Here is a 21,480-nt window from a genome sequence, read left to right on the forward strand (position 1 = left end):
ATTTGGCTTTCTGTGCCTGCAAAGTGGAAGCCATAAAAACTGCCAGGCACCACTCTTTACCCAGGTCCTTACTCACCGGGAACGTACCTCTGCAGCTGACAGAGGGCTCGTCTTTGTTCATATGGACAGTTTGTCCGCCAGTTCATCTCCCTGGTGAGCCCCGACTGCAGCAGAGGCTGCGGCTGCTGCCCCTCAGTCTCTTCCTTCTTTTGAGCAAGAGCCTCAACCCCGCTATTCCGGACGGCACCCTGTGCGCAGAGCGGGGGGCTTGCCCACCGCCCCCCAACCCCCACCGCCTGTCCTTCCCCATCCCACTACTGGGGACCAGACCTGGTGCTTGCGGACTTGGCCCCGTCGGGAGACCCTGAGGACAGCAGACACACGCCACATGGCACGGGAAGGAGGGACCGGGCCTCTGGGTGACGGTGCACTCACCACAGCAGCTCTGGACACCCAGCTTTCGCACTGAGTCTTCTGTGAGGGAGACGTAAACCTGCATGTCGTTTACGTTCCTCTCAGACGCGGGCAAACGTCACCCTAAGTGGTGTGTCACGCACCAACAGGCCTCCTTCTGGACCCGCGTTCGTGCCACCACCCTCTGCCAAGGGCCACCCTGTGTTCCACAGGCACTTTTCCACCTGAGGGTTGGGATCAGGTTTCCAGGTGCCATGAAGGATGGCGAGACTTTGAGCAAAACTACATTCAAGTTTCGGATGTGGAAGGAATTGACGGAGTTATTCGGAATGCACCGCTGGCTTGGTTTGCTACACTTGAGATCACGTGTGTACGTACGTTTGATAACTGAGGACAGCTCGTCACCTGGTTTCCCTTACTGTCCTTGTCTGGTTCAGACGTAGAGGTGCTGGTCACCCCACAGCATGTGCTGGGACCCACCTTTCCCTACTGTTCCAACCTCTAGAGAGGACCTTACGGGGCAGGGACTACTGGCCCCCAGGGGTGTGGAGACCTCATGTGGGGCCCAGCCGGGTGGGCAGTTTCCTCTCCCTATACCTGCCTCCTTTTTCTGAATTCTTCAATATTTCCTCCCCGCTCAGACTGGTAATATTGAAGAATATTTTTGGGGGTGACTGGTTTCATTTTTTAATGACTATAATTCTATTCCAAATTTCTACCTATGCTTCAGGCAGTTTTAGAAATGTACACCTCTCTGAAAACTTAAAATTTCATCTGAGTTTGGCAATACTGGCAATGAAGTTGCCAATTGTCTAATTCTCCGTTACAGGCACCTGCAGCCTAATTCAGCCTCCACTGGTCTTGCCGTTCTCCCATCGTGGTTCTTGGCCAAGGCTGCCAGAGCTCCGTCGATTCCACTCCCCTGTCCAGAGACTGGCCCTGGTCGCCACTCCTGGCTGGTATCTCGGCTTCCTCCTTTCTCCTCAGTTGGGTTTGTTCTGTTGTTCTCTTTCTAGCCAACCCACTGCTGCGGCGCTTTTGTCACTCACTGATGGTCACTGTCTAGGCTCCACTGTGACCCCCTTCTCCTGTGAGTCCCCGAGGTGTCACTGACATGCAACATGCCGCACACAGTGGAGCAAAAGACGCAGTGAGTCTGCCATCTGGACACACCCAGGAGACCATCACCCCAAACTCTCCTCACACCTTGTCCCATTCCTTCTTTACTGTCCCTTCTTACTCTGGTCCCCACCCCAGGCCACCGCTGGTCTGCTTTCTGTCACTGCAGATGGGTTTGCGTGTTCTAGACATGTGCATGAGTGGGACCACACAGTGAGTGCTTTTTTGGGGTCTGGTTTCTTTCCCTCTAGGATAACTGTTTTGGGATTTGTCCACGTCATCTGTGTATCAGATGATGAGGAGGATGAGGAGGAGGATCTGTCTGAGTGGCACCCCCCGCATGGGGCAGCCGTCATTTGTTCAGCCCCGAACCACTGGGGCCACTTGGACCGATTCAGGTTTTGGACATCGCAAAGAAAGTCGGACACGGGTCACTATACATCTGCCCAAATCCATGGGATGCACGCCACCATGAGTGACCTTGATGTAAACTGTGGGTGTGGGGTGGTTATCCTGTGTCAGTGCAAACTCACCGACTGTCACGGTCTCTCTGTGGGGAGCAGGTGGTCGCAGAAGGTCGTGTATGTGTGGGGGGTGGATAGAGAGGACACGGAAATCCCTGTGCCTCCGTCTTAATTTTGTTGTGCATCTAAGACTGGTCACAAAACATCTTTAAAAATGTGTAAGACGGTAATTTTACATCGTGTGTTTTACCACAGTAAAAAGAAATCCATGGTGTTTCTCTACACCAGCAATAATCACACAGAATGCAGAGCAGCTAACGAGGTAATCATCACACTAACAACACAGAGAGCCTGAAGTTCTAGGAATTAATCTGTCAAAAACTGCCTAACATCTTTGTGAAAAACTGTACATCACATAAAGGAAAAAGTTTAAATATGGAGAGATACACAATATTCATGGATGGACTGATTTAACTTTATGCCAATTCTTTCCAAATCAATCAGTAACTTCAATGTAGTTCCCTATGAAATGTCAGCGAGACAACCGAGACATCTGACAAGCTGACTCTGAAACATGTACGGAAGGACAGAGGTTCCCAAAGAGCTACCAGAGGTCTGAAAAAACAAAAAAGGGGTAGAGAATGACAGTCTTACCTGACCAGACCTTGAAACATATCAAAATGCCAGAAAAACTAGGGAATGTGTGCAATGACGGCGAACTGCAGGCTGAGACAGAGCTGCGGGTCTGGGGACAGGCCCAGCCTCGTGGGGGCTCAGCGCACAACCAAGGTGCCTTCGCAGATCCGCGAGCAAATACAGATCGTTCAGTGGGTGGGGCTGGGAAAACGGGCCCACTGAATCAGAACAAGAAAGCGAAATTATTCCTGACAATGCAAATGTATTAAAGGCCTATGTGTGAAAGTCAAATGATAAAGGTCTTAGAAAGAAGTACAGGAGGGTATTTTTATGCCCTTAATTTGAGAAGGAACTTCTTAGGTAAGATCCTAAAAGTGAAGATCACGGGTGACACATTCATGGATGAAATTACAACCAAATTAGGGGTTTCTATTGAATAAAAGATGGCACAAAATCAAGAAGGACTCGGAGAAGACACTGAATCACCTCCAACTGCTAAGGATTACAGCACGAACTAAAAAAGGAACTTCTGCAACCCAGATGAAAAAACATGCAATCCAAAAGCCAAACGATGGGGTGTAAATGGGGGAAATTCAGAGGAGCAAGACGGGCAGCTGAGATGTGCAACGCTCCTTGTGGGAAGAGAAACGTAAACTAAAACCACGAGACACTGGTTAGAAACACAGGGGAGCTGACCTCACGTGCGCTGAGGTCAGTGCAGCTGGTGGGACTGTCTGGGCACGCCCGCTAGCACGGTGTGACGGTCAACCCGTAGCCAACCTCTGGGGCGCAAGGCCTCTAAGGCGCTGCATGTAGGGGGCTTCAAGGCTGCACAGGGAAGGGAGTTTGAGGAAATCCTCATATCCACCATGAGGACACGGACACGACGTAGCCATAACTGGGGCATACTAGTAACCCACCGGCTGCTCACGACCGCATCAGGAAGAGTCCCCCCGACACGGGGGTGAGTGAAAATACAAGGCGCCAGGCTGCGTGTCCCTGAGCTTCCCCGCTGGAGGCCAGTGGAGAAAGTCACGACAAAGGCTTGTGAACAACCGAGATGTGTGCACACACGTGTGTCAGCCCTGACAGCTGTTGGGGGGGCGCGCAGCCAGGAGTCCACTCCCAACGGGCCATGGGGAGTTCGGAGGGGGAGGAGATTCTCATTCTACATGCTTCTCTATCCTTTCACTTTTTTCAAATAAACGTTCGTTGAAAGATAAAGAACTATGGGAACGGAGGCCAGCATCTGAAGGAATGGGGTTTTCTGAACATGGATGCAGGCTCCTGAAAGAATGGCGCTCCCTGGGGGTGCAAACTCCATGGTGCCTGCAGTGCCCGCCCTGGACCTGCCCACCAGCAGCAGTGTTTGGAGCAAAACGCCTGTGATGGGCGCCAGGTTGTTTGTAAAGGGAAATGCCAGCTACCCAAACACTAACTCAATGGTGGATGTGAGCATCACAGTCTCACCTACGACGAACGAAGAACTGCGCCTTCTCTGGGAAACAATTGTTTTAAAATGTTGTCACAGCGCAACATGTCAGTTCACCCTGGAAGCCACATGTAACAGTAATAACCAAGGGCAAGGGGCAGCCTGGAGCCTCCTGGGTAAAGCCCACCTCCATCCCTCGAAGGGTCCTGGAGCCCCTCTAGAGTCTTAACGAATGCCGGGGAACACTGGGGACAAGACCCAACTGATCTGAAAGCCAGCAGGGCTGACTGGCACACTGAGAAGGGCCTGGGCACGAGCAGGGGTGAGCGGTGCAGAGGGCGAGCCGAGGGTCCCGGGGGCCCTTACCGTGCCATCTTGTCGCTGCAGGACATGGTGAGCAGCCTCTCCCCCTGCAGCACCCCGTCCCAGGTCTGGATGCTCGCGTTCGAGCGCACTGGGATGGTGCCCTCCCCGGACTCTATCTTCGTCCGCAGCTGTCCTCTGGCTTTGCGGTTCGGGTGTCTGTCTGCTGGTTCTGAGAGAAATGGGAGAAGGAAACCGTCTGTTTCACTCACTGAGAAACACAGCGGACTCCACCCCGCGGGTTTACAACGCAGTTTACGTCTGTGCACACGGCTGTATTCTGTATCCACGGGACCTATGCGGGGCGTAAGTATACGAGGTTGGACAGGAAGGATGTAACACAAGCCAAGTTCACCGAAGTGGCCTTGTGAGGGGTTGGGAGGAAAGAGGGCTTCTTTTTATTGACCAAAGTGATCGGTTTCTATCATTAAAAAGCAGTGGAAGCAAATAGGATAGCAAAGTGCTAACATTTGTTAATTCTTGGTGTTGGATATCTGAGTGTTTATTATATTTCCTCATTTTTAAAAATTTATTAAATTTCCCAAAACCCCCCACAGGGGTGCAGAAATAAGCTCACAGGAAGTACGTGCCAACATCCACAGTGATTGCCTCTGGGTCATATGAACCTGGGTGACTAAATTTTCCTTCTTATTTTAAAAATATTTACCAACTTCTGACAGTGGGGATGTGCTGCTTCTATAATCGAGGAACAACGTAATCAAATGTTCCATTTGCAATAAATAATGTTTAAGCTTGGGAGAAGAGATGAAGGCACCAACTCGCGCAAAACCAAAAAGAACTGACACGAGCGCAGAGACGGGTGGGGAAGTGGGATAGGACGGGGCCTCCTTTTTCATTGGTCAAACGTTGGGAGTCCCAGCCGAATGCTCCAATTACACAGTGATTAAGTTAAAACCCATCGGAAATATGGAAGAAGATGTACATCGCTGATTTAGAGACACATTATCCAAATTCAAGTGCTGAAAGCAAATCCGATCTGATATCCTCACTCCATTCCAATTTCTTAGTTTATGAGAGTCAACATTTTTCATACAATAAAACTTTCTAATTAATTATTCATTGAAAAGTAAAACCTTATGCTTTTATATATTCCTCAGATCCACAATTAAGGCTGACATTAAAAAAAGGATACTAATGTAAGTTTATTGTTTTGTCTGTTGCTACACGGCCATGACGTTTGAAACACTGCCGACTGCCAGGAAACCTGGTCGCACCTTCCAGGATTGGTTCGTGTGGAGAGAAAATCCTGGCGTCCCCACAGGGAGAGGTGCTGATGTACAGATGGAACTGGACACTGTCCTTCAGCTTGAAGCCTCCCCGCTCAGACTTCTGGAAGATGGACTTCTTCTGATCATCTTTGTTACTGAAAGGAAGCAAGTCACAAAATAAACTTTCTAGCTGTGTGTGGTCAAAATCCAGTCTCTCCCAGCTCACTGCGATTTCAAAGGACCACGTTTTCAAAGGGGTACAGAGAAGCTTGGGCTGGGATCTTTACTTTACATGCTTATGATAATTCACACAATTCCTGTCTGCTCAACAATGGGCATGTCATTGAAATGCCAGTGTTTCTCCTTTCTTTCCCATTGATGACTCCAAACAGTGACCATGTGCAGAGATGGCTTTGTAGAGAAAAGCAGTTCAGACACATGACGGGCTGACTTTAGGCATGGTGACCAGAATAAAATGACCACGTTTACCAGGCAGTGGAGTTCTGTTGATGTCTGATTGTGTGAAACACAGCACAGAGTCACGCACAGATCTGACATCTGTGATGCTGTGTGTGTGCATGTACACACGTGTGCATGTAATTGTGTGCGCGCTAATTCAGCCAACTCTATTTGTAGCTGGAGCATCATGGGAAAATGGGGTCCAACCTTGCTGTTGCCAACAGAGCTACCATTTTGAGAATTTTCCAGTGAACGTTTTGCGGTGTTTTCTGATGCGGGGGGAACACTTTTTAAAACAGCTTCCTCTACTTACTTACTTACTAGACTTACTTTAGGTAAAGCTCAAGCTGTGTGTAAAGGAATCTAAGCAAGGACCTCCGAGATATGATCTCTGCGTGGCAGTCATTCAAAGCAAGGCCACGGTCACTCATGTACTCGCCGTTAATACATTTCGTTCCCGTGGAAACACATATCACCTTGGCATCTTTAACGTCTGTGCCTGGAAAACAAGAGAGACCGTTTCTCTAAGTCACCGTCCCACACCCACCTGCACCCCCAGGGCCTGAGTGTCCCCCACGAGGGTGCCTTGAAGGGCAGTCAGCTCCTGTTCACAGCTGCCCCTGCCCCCGCAACTGCAGGCCTCCCAGGGGACGAGCACTGAGAGACTCCTGGACGTCAACTGTCCTCACGATTCAGTGTGAAGGCTCTAAACTTAAGCAAGTTGTTTCCTCTGGAATGGAATAGTTTTTTCTTGAACAGTCCATGTTGGACACAAATAGGAAGTGCTATGTGAAAGTAGACTAAATGGTCTAGTTCTTGACATTGAACTTAACGTGGAGCACTACAGAGGCACTGAGGAAGGGACGAGGGGAAAACAAGTCCCTCACGACATGCAGTTGGGAGTCCGGGGCACCATCTCACTGTGCTGCCGGGAAACCCTCCACCCCCAGGAGCCTCCAGAAGAGTGAGTCTGTCAACAGACCACCTACTGCGGACTCACTGCCAAGGCNTAGGAAGTGCTATGTGAAAGTAGACTAAATGGTCTAGTTCTTGACATTGAACTTAACGTGGAGCACTAGAGGCACTGAGGAAGGGACGAGGGGAAAACAAGTCCCTCACGACATGCAGTTGGGAGTCCGGGGCACCATCTCACTGTGCTGCCGGGAAACCCTCCACCCCCAGGAGCCTCCAGAAGAGCGAGTCTGTCAACAGACCACCTACTGCGGACTCACTGCCAAGGCCCTGACCGCCACGGGCATAAACTGCACTACCAGCAGCCACAGAACGGCAGGGCACCCCGAGGCGGGCAGTGAGCTGGGTGTACCAGGTGAGGTATTCTCGCTCCCTTCCCATGATCTGAAGGTACATACTACCTCTGCCTCCATTTTGCAGAGCAGGAAGCTCAGGCAGAGGGGTCAATAACCTTCCCAAGGTCATTCAGTGAGCGAGGCCACCTGAGGTCAGAACCCCGAGCCCAGGGCTGCCCAGTCCTGCCTGCAGACGTAAACTGCAGCTCTGAGCAGCCTCCGAAGGAGGCTTCATGCTGAGGTGCAAGTGCTGCCCTGAGGTCAGCTGCGTCTTCCAAGGTGGCGGGAAGAGCTGGGGCACAGCACATACCGCGTCCGTGTCTGTGGAGGAGCCACAGAGCCTGGTGGGAACTGCTGTCTCAGCCACTCACTGTTCAGTTATATAAGTTGCACGAGTAAGGGGAAAAGAGGGAGGAGAACAGAGGCGCCAACATTGCAGAACACCTGAAACCCACACTACGGATCAAAGCTCTGCACCCTGCCCCAGACACAAGCTCAGCCGTGCCAACGCCCACACAACATGGCTGCAATGTAAGAGTCGTCACGCTTCTCCCGTGCATGGGGGCCCAATGCGCAGATTACAGAAGGGGGTCCTCTCCCCACTGGGTCAGAGAACTACCTCCAGAGGGGCGGGCATTGCAGCCACCTCCACTAGAGCAGGGCTTTGCTCCCTGCCATCGGACACAGACCTGCCATTCCGGGCCCCTCACTCCCTGGCCTCCAGGGCCTGTTTCCTGCACACGCTGTGCATGCTGCCAGCAGAGAGGGGCCCATGTGACAGACAGTGGGGGTCCTTTCTCCATGTCCCTGCCTGCCCCACTGCGGGGGTCCAGGCACCAGTCAGGTGGAGGCTTCCTGTTCCTGGGACTCGCCCATGGAGATGCAGCAGGAGGCCCCACTCCTGGGTGTGGGGCGGGGTCCTGGGGAACGGCCAGACAAGCTGAGCTGGTGGCCCCTGCCACCTCAGACCGTGCTTTCTTCACCACAGACTGGTGACTCAAGCTAGAGCACCCCCTCCCCCACAGTCACACAGAAACCCGCCTGGCAGCACCAGCAGTAACTGCCAGTCCAGATGCGCCCTACTTTCCGGTGCGGCAGGAATCAATGTCTCCTGCAGTTCTCTAAGCAGCTCCAGACCAGGGCTGTGGGAATCCAGTACTAACAGACTGCTTCCCCGAACAAAAAGAACTCAGGTTGAAAGGATGGATGTTTGGAAAATATGTAAGTACGGCTCCCACACTTGCAGGTGGCAGACATTCTGAAGAAGGACGACAAAACGATTTTGCTGTCAGAGTCAGAGATCTGTACAGGGCAAGATGTTTACCTGTCGTCATGACGATTCCAGCAAGAACCTTCCTGCGCGCATGCGGGGAGGAGAAGTTGTCCGTCAGGTCCCCAAACTTATCCAGAACCAGGCGGGCCACAGCGTCCGCTAACACCTGAGGACCACAGAGGGGGTTAGGTGCCTGCACCTGCCTGCAAACGCCAACACGAGCTCTCCCTTCAGAGGGTAACGGCACTGATGGCTCCTCTTCTGGAGAGTCCATCCCACAGCGAAGCTGGCAAATGAGTGCGTGCGTGCATTTGCTCCAAAACATTCAATGGAAACACACACCCACGGAGCATGCAAAGGCCATGGATGGAATCTTTCGACAGCGTCTGGAGGACGTGGACGGCCTGGGCGTGGGTGTGTGAGGCACCCCCTGCTGCCCCTCCCATCTCCACAAGGCACTGGCCCCAGACTCTGATGAGGACGCTGAGGTGTAGGGTGGCTACAGTGCCTTCCTGGGATCATCTGCCTCTCCACTCCAATGCTCTGAGAGTGTCCAGCTCAGGCTGGCAAGGCCGGGAGCCCACTCTTGGGTGAGCCACCCGGTGTCTGGGGCAGGAGAAAGGGGCAGTTAGAAGCACGATCCAACTAAAGAATCATAAGCTTTGGGCAGCGCCTCCCCCTTGAAGGTCCCCGCCCATCAGGTGCCTCGTTATTTCAACACCGGAGGCAAACCACCCCGGCTCAGTCGTGCTCTCGGAATCCAGCACTGACCAGAGCCTGCAGGGCAGCGGTCACTGGATCGAGTGACAGCAGGACACTCCGGGAAAGGTGCTCAGTGAGGCCTGGAACACTGTGGCTGGTGTGTGACCAGCCCGACAGCACCTGTGCTACGAGTAGAGCTCCAGAAGCTGACCTCTCTGTTAGGTTTGGGGCGGGTCTACTTTTATGACTCACGATTTATCGTGATAATGTGGACCCTTTGAGTCCCAGGAAGTGGTGCATAACCATGCGCGTGTAAGAGCCACACTGGACCTACACGCCCTCAATCTCACACTTGCCTTGATAATCAAATGGCCCAATCTAGTGTCCCCTCCTTGGCTCTTAATACAACACTCTCAAAATGAATAAGAAAGGCACTCATCCTAAATGATGACTTGTTTGGGAAAAGCACAGTTGTCAGGAAATTTTGCTCCCGTCACTGCGCCAGCAAATTCCAGTGAGCCCCAGGGGGAGTGGGCTGAAGGGCCAGGCGGGGCCCCAGGGCCTCACCTGCACCTGGCAGAGGCCTCGATGCTGCAGAAGTGAGCCCAGAGCCCAGAGAAGACCACAGACAGAAGGCGGGGGTGCAGCCACACACAGCGAGGGTACCAAAGACAAAGGACGACACTTTCCAACTCACACAGAAGGAAACACAACGAGACATTAAAGACAGAGCGTGTAAAAGTCTCTTTTCATAACAGTTAGGCGTATCCGCACATTTTCAGAGAAAAACACAAGAGTCGCATCCGAGTTCAGATGGAGGTTGGGCACTTCCGCACACACCTACTTACTTGTTCGATGCCACTGTTTGCACACGGACAGTAATTCCACCCCCTTAACGAGGTTACTACCTCACTCTCTATGGGTAATGAAACCCCTCTCCCTCCAAATGTGGTGGTGGAGATGATGACAAGGCCATGTGCTCCTAAACCACACCCCCACACCCCCACAGGCCCCTGGCACCCCCTCCTGCAGTGACACTCAGGCGGAGAGGCGCTGCGGCTTGGCTGGGCCACTGCACTAACGTGTACTGCTCACAAGGTGTTTCGTACTCGCCATGTGGTCAATGGCGCCCAGTTTTTAAACTCTCTAGTGCCACTGTGAAAACCGTGAAGGGAAAGGATCCCACGATCAGTGACGATCAGTGACATCTGACCTAAGCAGCTCCACTTCCTCAGGCCTCACAGGCCAGGGAGCACAGAAGTCCTGAAACTGCCACTCAGCACCTGCAGAACCTGCAAGTGGTGTGGGCGGGGCTGGCGCTAGGGCGGCCCCTCCCCCTACGCCCTTCCCCGCAGGACTCCCACACATGCCCTCCCCACAGATGCTGCGCAGGCCCAGCCCCCCCAGGCCAGGGGCTCTGGTCACCTCCGCTCCACTGAGCCCAGCCTGGGGGTGGGGCTGCGAGTGCACACGTGTGCACATGTGCACACTCACAGACCCCTCTGCCTCCCCTCTGCCGGGTTCCCCATCTGTACTGCACAAGCTGGCACCTGGGAGGCAGAGCACTCAGTAGGCTTCGTTCTCTTACCCACGGCCCTGCTCCCATTTGGGGAACAGAGGTCAAGTCAGGTGTTGTTCTGAATTCAAGCTGACATAGTTCAGCAAATAGTAAACCTGAAAACTAAAAAAAACACTTGGGAATGAGCGCCACTGATCTGTAAGACTACAAATGGCCTAAGAGCAAGAGGTCAAGATTGGACGCAATTATTCGGTTCATAAAAAAACAGCACGGTACTACTTCCTAAGGGCGCTGCATGACGTTGCTTTAAAAATAAAATAAATTTCCTCCTCTTCCTTGGTGGTCTCCGGGGGCATCTGCACCCAGGTCACTCCAACTGGTTCGAAGGAGAAAACAGGCTGACATTTGAGGTCTTTCTGAGAGAATACAGACCATCCTGCCTATCAATACCAAGTCCTTCATCTTTCTGATCAAACCGCTACATATTTTGTTCATACTGAATAGTGCTTTGACAAGAAGAGATAAGCAGACAAGAAGGACAGGTTTTCTCCCTGAAAGACTGGTTTTTACAGCAGACCAGAGAATTTAGAATTTCTAAGAAAAGAAGCAATAAACATGCAGAGGTATAGGATTTGGAGAGGATACTACATGTACCTTCCCCTTTAGCTTCCTCCTCCACATACACCGATCTGGGCCCCCCTGAACATTTCCCTGTGTTCACCCTGATATTAGCGGTGTGGGGGTCCAAGACCAAACGTAAGAGTGGCTGTCCACTCTGGCCAGGCAGGAGGGAGCCTGTATGAATCTCAAGTGATGAATGCCAGGCACAGAGAGACCCAGATGCCTGGTGGGCCTGGAGCACTTGCTACACTCTGACACGTGCTCCCTACTGCCATGGGCTCGGGAACGTGGCCACCAGCCAGTCCTGCTGCAGCCCAGAGCCCCGCCACCCCTAGGTTTCAGGAGCTGACAGGCCAACTCGCTGCTCTCGCACCCCCAATCCCAGTGGGACTTCAGAAAAGCCCCCGGGCTGGGGCAGGTTTCGTGTCTGGAACACCTGGGTTGCCACAGGGAGGGGACCGTGGTCTGCCTTTCCGGGTGAAGCTCAGCACGGACCGGGCTGACCGCACTGCCCTCGCACCCCCGCCCTGTGCTGCGACAGCCTCAGGCCGGCTGCTCAGGGACAACATGGCCAGCACCATCTAGGAGAGCCTGTGCAGCAGCCACACCTACTGGTCACTGTGGTGAGGACAGTGGCGGAGGATGGAAAGTTAACAGTGGCAATGAAACCGAGTTCTGTCTAACAGCATGACTGGGTCGTGACCGAACTTTTCCTCACCTGGGGCAAGTGCAACTGGAGGCCCTCACTGAGGATAGGCTGGCGAGAGGGCGTCTGATCCAGGTGCAGATTGAAAATGCTGGCCAGGGCAGACTGCGCGGCCCGGGCCTTGGCGAGCTTTTTGTTCCTTCCTGAGCCTTCGAAGAACTGGCCGTCCACGACCACGGACATGACAAAGTTCTTGGCGTGGCTCTCCCCGCTCTCCGAGAGGAAGTCGTACTTCAGACCCGGGCGCAGCTCGTTCAGGATCATCACGGGGTTCTTCCCGCTGGGCAGCGGGAATGGTGGGAGGGCCGGGAGGGGAGGCTGGACAAGGCTGGCGGGCACTGGGGACGCGGACAAGCTGAGGTCCCCGCTGGAGCTGAAGGAGTCGTCGCCATTGGAGCCCATGTAAAATGGCACTTCTGACCTGTCTGGCGTCTCGAAGCCATTGAAGAGCGTGTCGGGGAAGTCGGCCTGGTCGGAGGTGAAGTCCGTGTTGGCGGACAGGCCCCGCCCCATGGCCAGGTGGGCCTCGGAGGCGTTGGGGAACTGGACGAAAGAGCGCAAGGCCTTCTCGGCTGCGTGCAGCTTGGCCTTCTTCTTGGTGGGGCCAGAGCCCTCGAACACCTGCCCGTTCACCTCCACGGACATGACGAAGAGAGGTGCATGCACGGGCCCCGTCTGGGACAGCAGTGAGTACTGCAGGCCGGGCTTGATCTCGTTCAGCTGCATCAGCGCGTTCTTGGGCAGGGCTGGCCCCGGCGCCCTCCTCCTCTTCTTCAGGCGGAACTTGGCATGCCCATTGCTGCCCTCGTCCAGGGGCCGCTTCCTGCTGGCGGTGCTGCCGCCCCCGTTGGGGAGCAGGCAGCCATCAGCCAGCCCCGGCGTGCTGCCGTCCCCAGGGGGCCCGCGGCCCACGCTGCCGCTGTCCTTAGCCTCTGTGCTGCTGGAACCTGCGGTGCCCAGAAAGAGCAACTTACAACGCCTTCGTTGCAGGATCTTGTAAATGCAAAATTTATGGATTCCTTTATCTCTCTTTGTAACTGGGTAAGTGATGTGTGTCTTATGTTGTCCCTGCTGCCTGTCCAGGAGGGGCTTCGTCTTTAACCCCCAACTCGGGGCCTGGACTGACCTGGGCCAGTCGACACCTCACTGAACAACGACTCCTACCATCTCTATTTATTGTCACCAACTGCTTTTGCACTAACAGGTGAATTTTAAAATCACTTTTATGAGAATATTCTGGAGCATCGAAGTGTGGCATGATAGATGTGTCCAGAAGACCTCACATGAGTCAGGCCAGCCTTGGTTCTGACAAGTGCTGAGTTAGCCAGGCACTTCCCCCTCCAGGGGCACTTACTCTCTCAGTCGGCTCTGAACTGCGGCCTCTCGCAGAGGAGGAAACGTGTTTAAAAGCAGCATTTACAGGCTGATTGATTTTCTAGGCTCAAAATATTCGGTCAGTTTGTGCAGTTATTTGATTTAGTTCATGAACCAATCTTAGAAATCTGCTTATGTAATTATGTAAAGTACCCTGGCTACTTAAAAATGATTTCTGAAGGATATAGCTTCACTCCTAGTATTCATTTAAATTTTTTTACTATATGCGGGGACTGATTTACCTCTGAATCCTCAATATATTCCACAATAGAAAAAAAATGTGTAAGAGCAAGATGTAAATTGAAGCTGCAGGAAGGCTATAACTTCGAAACTAAAGCTAGAAATTTTGTCTTTTAAACATTTTTTAAAGCAAACCTTGATGGATTTACGAATGACTTGGTTGTTCAACCTTTTAAAGGCAGCTTATATTTATGATTAATAAAGATAATTTAGTCCCCTATAAGTTCATGGCCAAATAAATACAATTTTCATTCCAAAAAGGGGTGTAGGAAGCACTTACTCTCCCCTTCATGTTTACCAAGCTTTTTGAAAAAGAACAGTAACCGACTCCCATCTCCGCGGCTTGGCCCCCGGGGCCACCTGGCGCGTGAAGCGCGGGAGTGTTGATCGTAGGCCGTCTAGGTGTGGACGTGGTGGAATTTAAAGGCCTGCAACTAGCTTCAACTAGCTTCCGAAACCCACACTGTGTCTTGTGAGTAGTCAAAGTAGCTTTTACAACGTAAACCAACTTAGAGGTGCCCAGTGTAGTGGCTGGAGTCTATTTCGACAGCATAATATAAAATCAGACTCTCATCACGCTGAGCAAACCTCATCGGCTCTACCCACGGGAGGCCTTAACGTGACAGAAAGTCTGGGCCGTCGGCTGCCAACGCCACAGTGGATTTCCTGTGCATTTCCTCAGCTGTCGGCATTCAGCCCGGAGGTAAAGAATGGCCCTGGCTCAAACACGGCCCATGGGAGACCAGACGCTGGTGGGCAGCAGAGATCAAGACGGGTACGCTTTCTCTGCAGACGGCCCTGCTCCCGGGTCATGACACACACACACCACTTCCCCCAGTTGACAAAGCTGACGGAATAGACACTAAATTTTCATTTATAACATCCTCCAGCAAAAGCTCGATAGGTTACTCCTTTCGGTGCTCAGAGGGAACAAAAGGTGAGAAGGGCAGGGCAAGACAGGTTAGATGAACGGACGGCGAGGACGTCACACAGGTGGCTGCTGACACGCCGGTGCGTCTGCCAAACAGAACTAGCGATACAGACAATCAGCTCATCGTAAATACATTCTGACAGGCACTTAACCAAATATTTATGTCCTCAAACAACCAAATGCTTCCCTTTAAGAAATTAAAATAATCGGTATTGGATTGACAATCTTGTGATTATAGGGAAAGTACACTTTTTTATAACATAGTTCATAGAAATTCTAAGTTCTCATTTGCTTCCGAAGCACTGAAATACTACTTGTATTCTATCTCATTAAAAATGCTACCAAATAAAGAGAAAACAGTAAAAGTGGAGGAAGACCTCCCCACTACCACACTTCTTCCTAGTCACTTTCTCTTCACATACCATGCTACTTTGGTTCATGAGTGTAACTGTTAATCATGATAACATTTTTTGTCGCTTTCATTGCTAAGTTTCAGCACTTAAACCGGCAGCTTATCTGTATAGAAAAATTACTCAGAAGAATTCTTTATCTAAATTAGCACAGGATAAGTCTGGAGACAGGTATACAATCTGCACTCTGTGACATTTCCACCCAAACCAGATGACTGCTGCCGAGGTGACAGCCCCCAGTCCGCACAGAAAGGAGGCTGGGGGACACGTGCACACACGCTCTTCACGGGGAACAGTGCGCAGGCGGAACTGGAGACGGCAGGTGGAACGGGCCGGTAAAAACAGAGGGCTGGTTCCAGAGGACGTCAAGAGTAGGCTATGATGGCGACCAGGCAGCTGGAGGCTATGCACAGGTCGGCAGGAGGACAGGCACAGTGCCATGTGCTTCTGCAACACGACTGGCCAGTTTCTCATGCTGGTGTCCATCCCAGCGGCACTGACTCCAGCCAGAGAGAGCACCTACTGAGCATTTCCCATGACTAAGAACCAGCCCCCCATCCCATCCATGACTGAACTCATGGAGCAGCCTGTGTGCAAGGCAGGCCGTTCTGCCGCATGAACCTCTGGGTTCCCTGTGTAACCGAGCCAACTCCAAGGCCTCAGATGGTCGGTTTGGGTGAAGCCACAGAGGAAGGGACTGCGCTGTGCTCTGGTCACAGATGACCACTCTTACTGAAATGTCACTCATCATTTAGACCTGCATGTTCTCTCTCGGCAGCAACCGAACACCAACAGGTAGGAGAGGCCATAGGCACATGTGCCGGGAAAAGGATATCTTCGTAGCAACTGCCCTGCTACAAGCTCCTGACATCTGTGGGCACATTTAAGCCTTATTTAAATGCACTGCTCTCTGGGTTTACAGATAAAACAGAAGAGAAGTGCATTCACTGGACTTTTCACAGACAGCAGCGTGGAGAGGAGGAGCTGGCACAGCCCTGAACCTCTCCGTCACCTCCGTCCCTCCACCCTGGAGAGGACAATGTGGGAAGGAAAAGGGCCCACGGTGTTTCAGGCCACACAGGTCCCAAGGCTCACAAAAGTCTGAGAACTTACACTCAGCGGATTCCCATGAGTCATTCCCCTCACAATGTGGGAGAACCCACTGTATTTGAACAGAAAATGCATGCACTGTTATTTCAGATGGCCAGGTACTTAAATCCATCTCAAAGATCATTTTAGATTTGCATGGAATGATCTGTCACCGTGACAACCAGGCTGTGACTAAGCATGAAGCACACAGCTTTATGAGACGTGTGCCTAGAGGCACACCACCCTCCCAGTTAAGGGTGCCATGGCCAGGACGATGACCAGGAGTAAGAACCCTACACGCGTGGCTGCGAGGGAGAGGCCCACAGTAAAGAGAGCATGTATCACAAATTGAAAACATGCCACTGCTTGGAGCCCGTATCACAGGAAGACTGCCCTCCCCCAAACTGGCGCTTTGAAATGAAGTCCCAGAAACACCAGGGCTAATGGAAAACCAGCTACTTCAGACTACATGGCAGGCCTAGGTCTTACTCAGCTGTTCTTCATCTTCTAGATCCATGGCAAAGTGCTTGGGAGGCTTTCTTGACTGGCGGAGACTGCTTCTGTCTGAAAGACAGCAAGAAAGTCACACTTAGTGCGTCCATCACACGTGCAACGTGGGGTGAGTCTCCTGTGCAGAAACGCCAACACAGCTGCACACGAAAAAGGACGCATGAAACAAGGGCAGTCCGTCTGCGGCCAGGATAGGATGTGCGGGTGCTCCCGCCCTGTCAGCATGGCTCACCACGGGGCCCCCACGGGCTCTGCCGCAGGCAGGGGTGGCCTTGACTGCAGGAGCCAGGGCCCTGGGGAGCTCCACACCAGGGAGAAAGGCGACAGTGTTCACATCTCGATCTCTCCTGGACAAGGGACGAAGGTCACATTGCAGCGGACGGCCAAGGAGCCCAAAGAGGACTCTGGCCCGCCTGCCATCCAGTCTTTGCCCTGGCCAACTTCCGGTTTGGGTCCGAAAGTAAAGCTGCAAAGAAAAAGAAGTGCCCACGGTGTTTCACTTCATCATTCCTGTTTCCTCTTGAGTCGCATCTCAAATGGATGAATATAAAAAGCATGGAATTGTTAAAATCTCATTGTACTTTTTAGCCAAGAGTAATATTATTTTATTAGTAGAAAAAATAACAGGAAATCCTCAGAAACAATTACTCCAATGATCTAATTCTTAACAAACTTCAGAGTTTCCTTTTCCTAAATAGTAAGGCTATGCTTTGCAAAATTTTACCAATATGCAATCTATAATTAATGATCCCATCAAACTGTAATTGATGAAAAAGAAGACTTGCAAATTTTGTAGCCACATGTTGCTTTGTATACAAATAAAATTGATATTACAAATCACTAAAATGAAAATTCATTATTAAGAAGATGGCGACTAAAATGTGCTAAAGCATGCATTTATCTTATAAACATCTCTCTCATGCATCAAATGTCTAAAATATATATCGTTTTCATGACAACCATTTGTTAATAGTGTTGAATCTCACTGTATATCTGGTAAATTTGTTGCTAAAAGTTCAATGAGTTTCTATTTAGAATCCATTATTCAAGAGAGTATTCCAGATAGTTTTAAAAGCATTATTACTTTATGTTCATTAATTATATATGTATATGTTTTCTGGAAACCTACTCTGTGCAAAGCACAGTGGGGACATGACAAGGACTTGAAATGAATCAGACAGATCCTGTGGTGGAGAAATTAAAATATAACCGCCACCTGGAGAGCTGATTATAACCAGGAATTCTTGTTAATTATCTTAGGTGTGGAACTGGGACCTACCTTCTAGTAATACTAAAGTATTCAGAGATAAAATGGCAATATCTGGGATGTATTATTGTATCATAATCCGGGGGGGGGGAAGCGGATGGTGTAGAGCTGAAACCGAGGGCTGGCCATTGCTCAGGCTGGCTGGCGGCAGGTGGGCTCATTAGGCAATGCTGGATTTGAATGTGTTTTACAATTCCCATTACTGAACATTTGTATTTATTTACTTATTTTTAGAGAGAGGGGAAGGGAGGGAGAAAGAGAGAGAACATTGATAACAGAGAGAAACATGGATCGGTTGGCTCTGGTACATGCCCTGACCGAGGACTAAATCCACAACCCAAGCATGTGCCCTGACTGGGAATCAAACTGGTGACCTTTCAGTTTGTGGGAAGATGCCTAACCCACTGACCCACACTGGTCAGGGACCATTACAGAAAGTTTTAATAAGGAGCGATTTCCTTGAGGTCTAGAATGGGAGGTACGAAGTGGCAGGCCTGTGAGACTACTGCACGCCCTCGGCAAGACACAGGTGCTCCGAGGGCCTCTGAGCTGCGGGACAGGTCGGAAGACAGGCAGGTGGTGGTGATGCTGAGCCTGAAGGAGAGGGTGGGCAGGTGCACCATGACGACAGGAGACAGGGGTGTGTAGGGAAAAAACCTGGAGGCTGTGTGAGAAAACCAAACTGTCAATTCGGGAAACAACACAATTGTTCTAATCACTCTGCTGACCCCTGGTTCCGAAACAGGCAGCAAGGACTTGTGCAGGGGGGAGGGGGGTGCAGACGTCCTCCTCCCTTCCCCCCTCAGTACAACTGAAGACCCTGACACCACGAATAAAGGTGAAAGGAGAAAGGCAGACCTGCTGGGACCCGAGGGATGACACAGCATGGGTCCCTTGGTCTTCTGCGTCATGACCCCAGACTTGGAGCTGAAGGAGCCAGCAACCTGGAAACATCAATGGGCACAAACCAAAACACCCCAGCAAATGCTGGTCTCTCTGGCAAAGAACCGGGAGAGGTCCCTCCCGTAGGACAGGAAGTAACAGAACAACCTTACCCAGCCACACCCCCACCCTCCCATTCTGCAAGGCAGCATCAGGGAGAACTCACAGGGGGCTGGACTTCCACCCCCACCTGTATCATGGCAGTGAGGCGACCCTTCCAGCTGCCCTGGGGCATCAGAGGAGGCCCAGTGGAGTTAGGACTGTCCCCCACCCCCCACCTAGCAGTGTCGATAGAGCCATGGAGGGGTAGCAGAGGCCTGGTGGGGCACCTGAGTTGGCGTTCCCCCTCCCCTAACAGAGCAGCATGAGTGAAAACCATCTAACACAAAGGTTAAAGTAAGATGCAGAGCCTTGTAACATAACATGTGCAAGGTTTCAATCGAAAGTCATACCAACAGCCAAGAAGACCTCAAATTGCACGAAAAAAGGCAATGGACAGATGCCAACCCGGGGAGTCGGGAGTGGCCTCAAGCAGCCATCAGGAAGAGCGGGGAGGACCCGCTGTGCCCGACAGCCACACGCACTGGGCAGCGTTCGTCACCAAGACAGCACGGTATTGCGAGGGACACACAGATGGAGCCCAGCAGACAGAGCCCAGGGACAGGCCCACACGGCCCGGCTGGGGGCAGCTGGCAACAGATGGCGCTGCAGCCACCAGGCAGGGAGTCTCACGCCAGCTCCAACCTGCACTCGAGAGGGGCCAGGGGCTGGAGTGTGAAACGTGCACGATCAAACCTGGATGGGACTCACAGGAGGACACCCTGGGGGCCAGGGGCTCAGCTGGTGTCGCCCAGGTAGAGTAGACACCAAAAGCACAAACTGTAGTCTAAATTGGCTTTGCTGATGAATTGGACCTCATCAAAAGCAGGCATCTTTGCTCTGCTAAAGACCCTGCTAAGGAGATGAAAAGACAAGCTACCGACTGGGAAAATAGCTAAAAACCACACATTCCACAAATGGAACACACAAGGAATTCTCCCAACTCAACAGTAAGACAAATAATCCAACTAGAAAATGGGCGTAGGACATGAAGAGACATTTCACTGAAGAGGATATTCAGATGGAAGAAAAGCCCATGAAAAGTGGTCAGTATCGTCAGCCAGCAGGGAAACAGAGCTTACAGCCCTGTGAGCCACCGTGGCGTGCCACGAGCGGCCGGAGCGAGAAGCATGACAACCCCGAACGCCGGCCAGGGAGCAGAAAACCTGGGTCCCTCCTGCGCTGCCGGTGGGGATGTAAATGGTGTGGCCTCTCTGGAAAGTTTGGGAGTTTTTTAAAAAACTAAACACTGGTGTTTAACCCAGAGAAATGAAGACTTAAGTTCACATAAAAAAATGTGCATGAATGTTTATAGCAGTGTCATTCACAACAGCCCCAAACTGGAAACAACCCAGGCACCCTGCAACAGGTGAGTGGTCGAACGCCCCACAGTCCATCCACGCTGAGGAACATGACTCGAACCTCTGGAAAAGGACCAAACCTCTGACACTCACAGCCATTTGGGTGAATCTCCATAGATGAGGCTGCAGGAAAAAGGTCCCAGGACTGGGGCTGCAGTCCAGAAGTCACCTACTGCGTGGTCCCCTTACATGGCATTCTTGAAATGGGAGAAGAGAACAGGTGAGTGGCTGCCAGGTGTCAGAGGGTAAGGGTGTGGCTAGAAAAGCACGGGAGAGTAACCCAGGTGGTAACAGAATGTTCTGGACCACAACTGTACCCAGGTCTGCATTCTGACTGACGCCGTGCTGTGTCAAGCAAACATGGTTCTCTCTGCATTATTTCTTAGGGCCACGCACAGATCGACATGACCTCCAAAGAGAAAGTTTAATTAGAAGCAGGCAAAAGGCACAGATACACAGCAGGTAATCAGTGAGGGCTGTGCCGAGCAAGCTGGCATGCCTGGAGGTCAGAGGTGAGGAAGAACACGCTGCCCGTGACAATGACAGTGAGTCTGAGCCCGGGGAGGAGCCGGCCCTAATGGAGCTCACCCAATTTGCGGAGTGCCTTGTTTTCCTGCTCTTACATATTAAAATTCTTAAAAGGACACGGAAATGTCTCACAGTGGGAAATTATCAAACCGCGCACAGCGGCAGGCGGGCCGTGCGCAGGGAGAACGGAGGCCTGAAAGCTCCTGCTGATCAGGGTCCCACCTCCCACAAATGCCAACTCTCGTACCAAAGGTTATAAAACAAAGCAAAACAGCAAGTGCCTGCACTGTAGAGCACTTCACACAACCGCTTTGCTCTCATTCCGAAAGCACTGCTTACAGCCTGAACTATAAACACACCAGGTTTAAAACCCCATCGAGAACCCAACATGGAACAAAGTTCCAGGAATGACCAATTAAAGAAAAGCTTTATTTGGTAGCAATATTCAAACAATTTCTTCACTTTTCAGCATGCTCATAAAGCCA

General features: G+C 51.6%; 1 protein-coding gene across 7 annotated transcripts in view; it reads right to left on the reverse strand.

Annotated features, from left to right (window-relative positions):
• ADARB1 (adenosine deaminase RNA specific B1) overlaps positions 1 to 21,480 on the reverse strand; it is a 104,975-nt gene that overhangs the window by 17,489 nt on the left and 66,006 nt on the right. For 5 of the 7 annotated variants that reach the window (XR_005069270.1, XM_037065220.1, XM_037065221.1 and 2 more), the window contains 6 exons: positions 16,778 to 16,852; positions 12,257 to 13,191; positions 8,748 to 8,862; positions 6,447 to 6,615; positions 5,664 to 5,812; positions 4,432 to 4,600 (listed from right to left, as the gene is read on the reverse strand). Coding sequence is in view for 6 of the 7 variants with exons in the window: in XM_037065220.1 (XP_036921115.1) it covers positions 4,432 to 4,600; positions 5,664 to 5,812; positions 6,447 to 6,615; positions 8,748 to 8,862; positions 12,257 to 13,191; positions 16,778 to 16,805 (1,565 nt within the window). In the remaining variant the exon portion in view is untranslated. Of the gene's footprint in view, positions 1 to 4,431; positions 4,601 to 5,663; positions 5,813 to 6,446; positions 6,616 to 8,747; positions 8,863 to 12,256; positions 13,192 to 16,777; positions 16,853 to 19,817; positions 19,841 to 21,480 lie in introns of those variants that run through there. The other 2 variants (XM_037065223.1, XM_037065219.1) reach the window with 2 other exon arrangements.

Source organism: Sturnira hondurensis, unplaced genomic scaffold (genome assembly GCF_014824575.4).
Source record: "Sturnira hondurensis isolate 20B ecotype Veracruz unplaced genomic scaffold, ASM1482457v3 Scaffold0015596, whole genome shotgun sequence".
In the NCBI taxonomy this organism is placed as follows: Eukaryota; Metazoa; Chordata; class Mammalia; order Chiroptera; family Phyllostomidae; genus Sturnira; species Sturnira hondurensis.